General features: G+C 46.4%; 1 protein-coding gene across 2 annotated transcripts in view; it reads left to right on the top strand.

The window, feature by feature from the left end:
• The window catches only part of LOC143807719 (uncharacterized), a 345126-nt gene that overhangs the window by 52179 nt on the left and 280730 nt on the right, over positions 1–12217 (top strand). For both annotated transcript variants that reach the window (XM_077289578.1, XM_077289579.1), the window contains 3 exons: positions 3325–3423; positions 3530–3649; positions 11184–11296. In XM_077289578.1, the coding sequence (XP_077145693.1) occupies positions 3325–3423; positions 3530–3649; positions 11184–11296 (332 nt within the window). The remainder of the gene's footprint in view (positions 1–3324; positions 3424–3529; positions 3650–11183; positions 11297–12217) is intronic.

Below are 12217 nucleotides of genomic sequence, written 5' to 3'. Positions count from 1 at the left end.
TGGACCCATTGTGCCACGGGGCCAGGCTTACCCAGTAGGGGGAATAGCTAAGCGGCTACCTGGTTTACACTGTAGCTCCTGATGGTGGAGTCAGGCTTGAGCTACAGGTTGCTGCCAGGTACAACTCCTGGGCAGTCCCTGGGACTGCAGCTGCTGGGGTCAGTGTCATGTCGGACGCTATTCACACTAGGGCATCTGACAGACAGCGGTAATTCCACATTCGTCCACTATACGCTCAGTGGCGCCGGCTGGACTTTATCCAGGTTGTCCGGGGTTAATCTAGCTGGTAATCGGGTTGGAGGCTGGGTCACGCTCATGGCCTTTAAATAGTCATTCTGGACTTTGGGCGTCGCCGATTATAGCTTGTGTCTTGTGCCTGGTGATCTCGGTCTGGAGTGGTGGTCTAGGAGAAGAAATATTGTATCTGGTGGTGTATTATCCTTTGTCATATTTCTCCTTCCTATATTTGTATTTGTTTTGTCCTGTGCACATAGTGTTTTCCTGTGTGTCTGCGGCGTGGTGCGTTTTTAGTTTTCCCTGTCTGTTCTTTCTGTAGGGGTTGGTGTGTGGTTTTATCACTTGGTGGCGGGTGGAGGTTTCAGCTTAGGACTGAAACAGGAGTCAGGGTCAGGCCTGGCGGCCCAGACAAGCACACCATCAGTGTAAATTCTGGGAGAGGGACAGACAGGGTTTTCCCTAGTCTGAGGGATATCGCAGGGGCCCGGGTAATCAGCTGTAGTCTACCCAATACCCACGTGACAGTCAGGTTCGCTGTCAAGTCATAGACAGGGCTGGATTCAGATACTGGTACAACAGCACAGCCAACACAGAATACTGGGATAGGTTCAAGTTCAGACAACACGAGCTTCTGGTGCGGCTTCTGGTTCAGGTACCACCAGAGCAGTTTCAAGTTCAGGTACTGCCAGAGCAGCTTCAGGTTCAGGTACCGCCTTAGCAACGTTAGGGTTTACAGTTACGTTCGGACTATACGGCAACAAGAACACAAAAGAACTTCACAGGATACAAGAACAGTGTGTGTGTGTGTGTGTGTGTGCAACTGTATGTTGCCAGGTTCAATGTAGAGAACTACAGGGGTTGCTCATCCGATACAGTTCAACCAGAATCAGCGTAGAGTTTGGTACAATAATTAACAGATTGCCGAATGGCAATTAGACCCTAGCTAAAGATTCTTAGATTGATAAAATATAACTTTTAATGATTAAATTATAAAGATAATAATAAGAAAAATGTGCTCATTAAAATTAGAGTCCACAATAGTTATTGGTGTCCTAGCTTAATATATTGATCATACAGTCTAGACGTACTACCTCCTCATGCAGTGTGACTGTTAACTGCTGGGGGCTATTAATGCAAGGATCAATATTGGAAAATTCACTAATAATGTATGGATATAACATTCAGAAGCAGAAGAACCAGGCTCATCGAAATCCTTTTGGACGCCCACCAAGAAGGCCTGCAGATCCAAGGTCACAGGTCCGCTCACTAACACAAGAATTTGAGCCATGCAAGAGCCTCTCCTGCTAGGTGGGTGTCAAGGAATGACACCAGAAAGATCACACAGAATCCGACCGCTGCAACCAATTTGTCAAAGATCGCGGCCTGGGAGGTCACACATATCCACCCGCTGTTGCCTTTGGAGCGAACAGCTCTCTGCTGCCCCCTATCATCCAGGCAATTACATGATTGACCAATTAACAATGGAATTTATTCACACATCCCATTCCATTGGCAAGGACAGTGGTCTGTGGCTGCTTGATGGGAGAGGGACTACCTCTCTTACCTGTCAGTGTCCATGGCTCAAATTTTGTTTAATCAGCCCGGCATGACATCACGCTTGTCATGCCACAAGCATCATGGCTGGTTAATCAAAAGAAGAGCTACAGTCCAGCAGCCAGAGACCACTGTTGAGTCGCACCAACTCTAGTCGGTTGTGCTCTCCTGCAGTTCCACGTCTCAACTCACACTTATGATATTGTAAGAGAAAAGACAGGTCTGCTCAGAGAGCTGTCAAAATGATTTTTTTTTTTTGCTGTATTTTGGTAATCCTAACTAGTGTTAAGGCTAGTTTTTGGGTTAGGTTTAAGGTCTAAAAGGTTATAGCCCTAATAGGGTTATGGTCTAATTGCTGTTAATCCTAATAACTCACCTGTGTAATAGTTAATATAATTGTTACATGATAATGGACTACAATGTTCAGCTATGGTCTACAAATTTGTATCAGGAATTATCCATATTTCATAAATATAATTTCCTACTTAAATGTAAAATGCATCAATGTACATTTATATATACTTGTATAAAAAAAACATGTACCAACATATTTGGTATCTACGTAATTGGAACAAGCAGTGGAAAAATTAGAGAGGCATACAAAAGTACCGGTAAAACCTATATTTATCAGTATTTAATGTTACATTTAGAATAAAAAAAAAGTGCATTATTTTCCAAATTTAGTTAAAATGTATATTTTCAGTGGCACTAGTATATAAGGTGTCCTATTGCTGCAAATCTAGACAATAACCACCATGTTGTCAGAAAAATAAGAAATTCTAAAATTATTAGATTTGCGCACAGGAAACCAGATGAAAACAGTGTTTAGGGATTCAACACTGTTTTCATCTGGTTTCCTGTACGCAAATCTAATAATTTTAGAATTTCTTATTTTCCAAATTTGTTTGCATTTTTGTAAAATAAAAAAATGTCGACAGAGAAGAATACATATATATCACCAAATTCATGGGGACACATATAGTTCCTCAAAAGTTATGAGCTGTTAAATAAAGGCATAGCAAAATGTCATTTTCCAGTGACTGCCTCTTTTGGCATCCTGAGCAGCAGTAGTGTACATTTCTCACGTGCCTTCTCCATGCGCAGAACACAGGCGCAGAGAAGAGTGGCATTTCACGCTGTCAGGGCAATGTAGTCAGGCGGCATGAAGACCATTTTCCTGTGCACTATTACGTTATTCGTTGTAACTTGCAAAGGCAGTGATGTGGGTAACGCTACAAAACCGTAATCTCTCTTTCACATTCTCTCTCTGATTCTGATGTGAAGGTAGAATCAGGCAAAAAAAAATCTCATGTGTCCCTGCCAGGGTTATCCTTTAATTTGTGGAAAATGAAAATTCCGCTATTTTAAAGCTATTCAAGTAAGCAGTATGGATTTTTAGAAAACAAAATGTGCTAATATGAATTTAAAGATCTTTCATCAACTGTAAAAGTGAGGGTATGATCTATAGACTAATATGAATTTATATGCATTTATGATGATCATAGCTATTGTATGTTTGCCTTTTCCTTCTAGATAAAACCTAAGAAAGATCCGTGGCAGCAAAAATTTTTAACAAAGCTCAAACAGCACAAGAAAGTAGATGAGCTGCTGCGCCAATCACAATTTACAGAGGTATCTGAAAACATTCACTTCTTTGGTCTGATGAATGAATATAGGTTGTGTAAAACAGCCAGCGGTGGTAGACATGATAACTAATGTTACTAACAACTTTGTGTAGGTTACAAATGCAGAGAAAGCCATGGAGGTTCTACAGGCGCATGCCGCATGGGTATTACAGCCACAGAAAAATAATCCTGAGATATGGGGAAAGATAAACAGTACTCCAGAACTATCATGGGTAAGTAAGTGTGCTGTTGGATGTAGGATTAATTTGGATATATGTAATATACAGTCATGGCCGAAAGTTTTGGCACCCTTGAAATTGTTCCATAAAATGAAGTATTTCTCCCATAAAGTTATTGCAATTACACATGTTTTGTTATACACTTGTAACTGCAATGAATCTTTCCTATGACCATCAGCAAGCTCCTTACACCTCTTAACTGGAATTTTGGACCGCTCTTCTTTTGCAAACTGCTCAAGGTCTCTAATATATTTGAAGGCGCCTTCTCCCTACAATTTTAAGATCTCTCCACAGGTGTTTAATTGGATTTAGATCTGGACTCATTGCTGGACACTTCAGAACTCTCCAGCGCTTTGTTTGCATCCATTTCTGGGTACTTCTTGATGCATGTTTGGGGTCATTGTCCTGCTGGAAGAAACATGACCTAGGAGGCAAACCAAACTTTCTCACACTGGGCACTACAAAATCTGTTGATAATCTTCATATTTAATGATACCTTGCATACAGTAAAGGCACCCAGTGCCAAAAGCAGCAAAACAACCTCAAAACATCTTTAACTGCCACCATATTTGACTGCAAGTACTGTGTTCTTTTCTTTGTAGGCATTAGTCTGTTTTCGGTAAACAGTAGAATGATGTGCTTTAGCAAAAAGCTGCATCTTGGTCTCATCTGTCCACAAGAAGTTTTCCCAGAAGGATTTTGGCTTACTCATGTACATTTTGGCAAACTGCAGTCTAGCTTTTTATGTCTCTATGTCAGCAGTGGGGTCCTCCTGGGTCTCCTGTCATTCATTTTAATTTCATTCAACTGTCGACAAATAGTTGCGCTGACACTGTTGCAGCTTGAGTCTGCAGGACAGTTTAAATGTATTTGGAACTTGAATGGGGCTGCTTAGCCACCATCCGGACTATTCTGCGTTGCAGTTTTTCATCAATTTTTCTCTGCCGTCCACATCTAGGGAGATTAGCTACAGTGCCATATGTTGTAAACTTCTTGATTATGTTGCACACTGTAGACAAAGGAACATCAATATCTCTGAAGATTGATTTGTAAACTTGAGATTGTTGAGATTGAATGAGCATCACATGCTTGAAACAAAGTTGTTTACCCACAATTTGTTGAAAGGTGCCAACAATTTTGTCTGGACGATTTTGTTGTGGTTTTATGTGAAATGATGTCCTATCGGCCTTTTATTCTCTGTTTTTTTTGTATTGTTCCAATACACACAAAAGAAATAAACATGTGTATAACAAAACATACATAAATACTTTTTCTGGAAAGATTTCAGGGTGCCAACACTTTCAGCCTTGACTGTATGTATATATTATATATATATAATTCTAATATCAATAGAAAAATGCGGGGGCCAAGGCAGGGGCGTAGCTAGAGCTTTTGCCGCCCGGGGCTGTTCCCGAGTTTGGCGCCCCCCCCCCCCCCAGAATGTATGCGATTTTCACACTTAGTCATGTACCGACGAGCTCCTCTCCCTTAAGCTCCCAATGTTAAGTGAAAAACTGAGAGAAGCAGAAGAGAAGCTCGTTGTTACAGGACCACGAGTATGAAAATCGCATATGAGTGACGTGTCCATGTGTCGACGACTGGAACCTGCAGAGCTGAATCCTGACATCGCAGCTTCTGAATTCTCACAACTAATGCACTGCACACTTTTAGGATTCTCCCTGGCCGGTGGACGGTCATGTCAGCACAAGCATGTGATTTGTATACTTCTGACCACATTCCGACTAGACGTGCCCAGCCTCGCTCAGTTCATTATCATAGAGTGAGGCCACACATGTCTAGTCAGCATGTGACCGCATGTATGTAAATCGCCAGCACGAGAGAATCCTGACAGTGTGCAGGGCACACTGTGAGAAGTCAGAAGTCTGCAGTCACAAAGAATGACTGCAGACTCATTACAAACCTGGACATCCCCTTTAATGCTCCTAACATAAATAAAAACATGAGAGTTAGTTAGTATCACAAATAACATTTACATCCAGGTACCTGATAGATGACGTCGCCTCTGGAGTTGTTCTCCTTCATTTCTTCATATTGTCCAGACCCCATGATGAGTTTTCTGATCCACAGCCGTCTCTGCAGACTTCCATCTTCTCCGTTCTTTTGCAGAAAATCTCCACATGACGCCCTTAAAGATACAAGTGTCATTATAATGCTCCTGAATAAAAAATTGCCCCTCACTATATTGTCTGCATAAAATATGACCCCCACACTGTCCGTCTTATGGTACTTGCTCTTCACACTGACCTCTCCTTTCTATACCGGACCCCTCTTCACACTGACCTCTCACACTGTGTCCCCCCTATAGGGCCCAGTATTTATACTGTACTCTCTCATCACACTCCCCCTCCTTTGTATACTATCCCCTCCTGGCTGTGCCCTTACACTGTCCCCCATGCTACGCATGCACACATCCCAACACCCTCACTCCCCGTACTCTGTCCACATACGTTTTTCACATCGCTACTCATACTGTATCCGCATACATCCCCCCGTTTGACCCCAAGCTGTCTGCACCCATCCCCCATACTGTTTCCTCATATATGCCCCCCCATCTCCCCCTTTGCTCTTCATTTTGTGTCCTCAGATCTCCCCCACACATTAAATCCCCCATCTCCACTCACATTAAATCTCCCCCCACAATAAATCCCCTCATCTCCACTCATATTAAATATCCCCAATCCAATAATATATCCCACTATCCCCACTCACATTAAATCCCCCCCACTCACAGTAAATCCCCCCCACAATATATGCCCCTCATCCCCACTCACATTAAATCCCCCCCACAATATATGCCCCCCATCCCCGCACATTAAATCCCCCCCACAATATATCCCCCCCATCCCCGCACATTAAATCCCCCCCACAATATATGCCCCCCATCCCCGCACATTAAATCCCCCCCACAATATATCCCCCCCATCCCCGCACATTAAATCCCCCCCACAATATATCCCCCCCATCCCCGCACATTAAATCCCCCCCACAATATATGCCCCCCATCCCTACTCACAGTAAATCCCCCCCACAATATATGCCCCCCATCCCCTCACATTATATCCCCCCCACAATATATGCCCCCCATCCCCTCACATTAAATCCCCCCCCACAATATATGCCCCCCATCCCCTCACATTAAATCCCCCCCACAATATATGCCCCCCATCCCCACTCACAGTAAATCCCCCCCACAATATATGCCCCCCATCCCCTCACATTAAATCCCCCCCACAATATATGCCCCCCATCCCCTCACATTAAATCCCCCCCCACAATATATGCCCCCCATCCCCTCACATTAAATCCCCCCCACAATATATGCCCCCCATCCCCACTCACAGTAAATCCCCCCCACAATATATGCCCCCCATCCCCTCACATTAAATCCCCCCCACAATATATGCCCCCATCCCCACTCACAGTAAATCCCCCCCTGCACCTTCGGTGTCTTCAGCTCCACTGGAGCACTTACCACCGCTCTGCATCTCCTGCTCTGCCGCGCAGGTGAGTGACGTCAGCAGCGTGATCACATGACCTGATCACACTGCTGGCATCGCTCTGACCCGGCAGTCAGAGCTTCAATTGTACTCGCATCTCAGATACGAGTACAATCAGTGGCGTAGGAAGGGGGGTGCGGGGGGGGCGGGCCGCCCCGGGCGGCACAATGCGGGGGGGCGGCACAATGCGGCGGTGAGTCAGTGGCGTATCTAGGGGGGAGCAGCCGGCAGGGGGGCGCAGTCGGGCCGCCTAAAGCGGCGGTCCGCAGTGTCTCCCCCGGCGGCTGCATTCTGTCACCCCCCGCACTGGGAGTCAGCTGTTCTCTGTGCCGACTGTCAAGCTGACAGCCGGCACAGAGAAGCTGCAGCGTGCCGGCTCCCAGTGTTCAATTGTACTCGTATCTGAGATGCGAGTACAATTGAAGCTCTGACTGCCGGGTCAGAGCGATGCCAGCAGTGTGATCAGGTCATGTGATCACGCTGCTGACGTCACTCACCTGCGCGGCAGAGCAGGAGATGCAGAGCGGTGGTAAGTGCTCCAGTGGAGCTGAAGACACCGAAGGTGCAGGGGGGGATTTACTGTGAGTGGGGATGGGGGCATATATTGTGGGGGGGATTTAATGTGAGGGGATGGGGGGCATATATTGTGGGGGGGATTTACTGTGAGTGGGGATGGGGGGCATATATTGTGGGGGGGATTTAATGTGAGGGGATGGGGGGCATATATTGTGGGGGGGGATTTAATGTGAGGGGATGGGGGGCATATATTGTGGGGGGGATTTAATGTGAGGGGATGGGGGGCATATATTGTGGGGGGGATTTACTGTGAGTGGGGATGGGGGGCATATATTGTGGGGGGGATTTAATGTGAGGGGATGGGGGGCATATATTGTGGGGGGGATTTACTGTGAGTGGGGATGGGGGGCATATATTGTGGGGGGGATTTAATGTGAGGGGATGGGGGGCATATATTGTGGGGGGGATTTAATGTGCGGGGATGGGGGGGATATATTGTTGGGGGGATTTAATGTGCGGGGATGGGGGGGATATATTGTGGGGGGGATTTAATGTGCGGGGATGGGGGGCATATACAGGGGCGTAGCTAGAGCTTTTGCCGCCCGGGGCTGTTCCCGAGTTTGGCGCCCCCCCCCCCCCCCCCCCAGAATGTATGCGATTTTCACACTTAGTCATGTACCGACGAGCTCCTCTCCCTTAAGCTCCCAATGTTAAGTGAAAAACTGAGAGAAGCAGAAGAGAAGCTCGTTGTTACAGGACCACGAGTATGAAAATCGCATATGAGTGACGTGTCCATGTGTCGACGACTGGAACCTGCAGAGCTGAATCCTGACATCGCAGCTTCTGAATTCTCACAACTAATGCACTGCACACTTTTAGGATTCTCCCTGGCCGGTGGACGGTCATGTCAGCACAAGCATGTGATTTGTATACTTCTGACCACATTCCGACTAGACGTGCCCAGCCTCGCTCAGTTCATTATCATAGAGTGAGGCCACACATGTCTAGTCAGCATGTGACCGCATGTATGTAAATCGCCAGCACGAGAGAATCCTGACAGTGTGCAGGGCACACTGTGAGAAGTCAGAAGTCTGCAGTCACAAAGAATGACTGCAGACTCATTACAAACCTGGACATCCCCTTTAATGCTCCTAACATAAATAAAAACATGAGAGTTAGTTAGTATCACAAATAACATTTACATCCAGGTACCTGATAGATGACGTCGCCTCTGGAGTTGTTCTCCTTCATTTCTTCATATTGTCCAGACCCCATGATGAGTTTTCTGATCCACAGCCGTCTCTGCAGACTTCCATCTTCTCCGTTCTTTTGCAGAAAATCTCCACATGACGCCCTTAAAGATACAAGTGTCATTATAATGCTCCTGAATAAAAAATTGCCCCTCACTATATTGTCTGCATAAAATATGACCCCCACACTGTCCGTCTTATGGTACTTGCTCTTCACACTGACCTCTCCTTTCTATACCGGACCCCTCTTCACACTGACCTCTCACACTGTGTCCCCCCTATAGGGCCCAGTATTTATACTGTACTCTCTCATCACACTCCCCCTCCTTTGTATACTATCCCCTCCTGGCTGTGCCCTTACACTGTCCCCCATGCTACGCATGCACACATCCCAACACCCTCACTCCCCGTACTCTGTCCACATACGTTTTTCACATCGCTACTCATACTGTATCCGCATACATCCCCCCGTTTGACCCCAAGCTGTCTGCACCCATCCCCCATACTGTTTCCTCATATATGCCCCCCCATCTCCCCCTTTGCTCTTCATTTTGTGTCCTCAGATCTCCCCCACACATTAAATCCCCCATCTCCACTCACATTAAATCTCCCCCCACAATAAATCCCCTCATCTCCACTCATATTAAATATCCCCAATCCAATAATATATCCCACTATCCCCACTCACATTAAATCCCCCCCACTCACAGTAAATCCCCCCCACAATATATGCCCCTCATCCCCACTCACATTAAATCCCCCCCACAATAAATGCCCCCCATCCCCGCACATTAAATCCCCCCCACAATATATCCCCCCCATCCCCGCACATTAAATCCCCCCCACAATATATGCCCCCCATCCCCGCACATTAAATCCCCCCCACAATATATCCCCCCCATCCCCGCACATTAAATCCCCCCCACAATATATCCCCCCCATCCCCGCACATTAAATCCCCCCCACAATATATGCCCCCCATCCCCTCACATTAAATCCCCCCCACAATATATGCCCCCCATCCCCACTCACAGTAAATCCCCCCCACAATATATGCCCCCCATCCCCTCACATTAAATCCCCCCCACAATATATGCCCCCCATCCCCACTCACAGTAAATCCCCCCCACAATATATGCCCCCCATCCCCTCACATTAAATCCCCCCCACAATATATGCCCCCCATCCCCTCACATTAAATCCCCCCCCACAATATATGCCCCCCATCCCCTCACATTAAATCCCCCCCACAATATATGCCCCACTCACAGTAAATCCCCCCCACAATATATGCCCCCCATCCTCTCACATTAAATCCCCCCCACAATATATGCCCCCATCCCCACTCACAGTAAATCCCCCCCTGCACCTTCGGTGTCTTCAGCTCCACTGGAGCACTTACCACCGCTCTGCATCTCCTGCTCTGCCGCGCAGGTGAGTGACGTCAGCAGCGTGATCACATGACCTGATCACACTGCTGGCATCGCTCTGACCCGGCAGTCAGAGCTTCAATTGTACTCGCATCTCAGATACGAGTACAATTGAACACTGGGAGCCGGCACGCTGCAGCTTCTCTGTGCCGGCTGTCAGCTTGACAGTCGGCACAGAGAACAGCTGACTCCCAGTGCGGGGGGTGACAGAATGCAGCCGCCGGGGGAGACACTGCGGACCGCCGCTTTAGGCGGCCCGACTGCGCCCCCCTGCCGGCTGCTCCCCCCTAGATACGCCACTGACTCACCGCCGCATTGTGCCGCCCCCCCGCATTGTGCCGCCCGGGGCGGCCCGCCCCCCCCGCACCCCCCTTCCTACGCCACTGGGCCAAGGGCCCAGTCAGCTCACCAACAGACCACAGGAGCACGTGAACCCGTCCTGACCCAGACGTGGCAACAGCTGAAGACGTAAGAAATGTGAAGATTGTTCCAGCTCCTTTCCGATTAAAAATCCTTTATTGATCCATATCCTTAGAAATCACCCCTGCACAGAAGGGAATGTGAACGGCGACAAAAAACCTGCTAATAGCTACGCGTTTCGATCTAAAAGATCTTCATCATGATGAAGATCTTTTAGATCGAAACGCGTAGCTATTAGCAGGTTTTTTGTCGCCGTTCACATTCCCTTCTGTGCAGGGATGATTTCTAAAGATATGGATCAATAAAGGATTTTTAATTGGAAAGGAGCTGGAACAATCTTCACATTTCTTATATAATTCCAATGTTTTTAATAATTATCATTCTATCATTTTAGGATCAAAATACAAATTCTGGATTATCCATACAGCAAACCACCAACATTAAGATTTCTGACATTGCAGGTGTGAGTAAGCGCCCAGCATCTTCCAAGACTAAGAAGGAGACCGGGTATGTACAGTACTTTTTCACTACCTCTTGCAGTTACTATAGTGAGTCTATCACTGCCATTTAATGCATTTTATGGACAAAAGTACTGGGACACAACTCTTAATTATTGAATTCAGTTCCATTGCCACAGGTTTTTAAATCCAGCCCCTAGCCGTGCAGTCTGGCTTTACTAACATTAGTGAGAGAATGAGTTGTTCTAAAGAGTTCACAGAATTTGCACGTGGTACTGTAATGGCAGGAAGAACAAACAAATCAATTTTAGAACAAATCAAGCCAGATATGTCACTCGAAGCAAGGGTGCAAGGATCTAGCTACGACATGCCTACTTTGGACACATTATACAAAGAAACAAGGTGAAGAGGAAGACCAGCAACCTGATGGCTTGATACTAAAAGACCCCTGTGGACCTATCTATGCTTGCACAAGATCAATCTTCCTACGGAGCATTCATCCATCAAGTCACCATAGCTCGAGATTGAGCCGAAGGCCATTAAATAATAAAGAATAATAATTACTGTAATAGGTTGACACCGTTGTAACAAGTCAGTTGATTAAATTTCTTCCACCAAATATATTCCGTTATAAACTGTGAGTGGGATTATTGAAAAGTGAAAGCATTTAGGTACCACAGAAACTAAGTGTCACAAGTGGATCACGTCCTCCTGTGAGATCTGGGGTTAGAAGATCACTACGTATTGTGAGTTGCAGATCGTCCATTTAGCCTGTGTGTTTGTGTTTCATATTAAATGGATTTTGTTTCCTTTGGTGCTGAAGAGGTTATCAACCCTTTCTATGCTGGTTAGAAACTTGCAGCTCCATCTCACAACTGGTTCTGACCTTAGCCTTCCATTCAGACTGGACGGACAGGAACTGCTTCAGGATAGACTGGGTCATTGGCAGATACGACTGGAATACAGGAAC

The sequence above is a fragment of the Ranitomeya variabilis genome, chromosome 2 (assembly GCF_051348905.1).
Source record: "Ranitomeya variabilis isolate aRanVar5 chromosome 2, aRanVar5.hap1, whole genome shotgun sequence".
In the NCBI taxonomy this organism is placed as follows: Eukaryota; Metazoa; Chordata; class Amphibia; order Anura; family Dendrobatidae; genus Ranitomeya; species Ranitomeya variabilis.
Note: the sequence above shows the minus strand (reverse complement) of the source record. Positions and strands in the feature narration are given on the sequence as shown.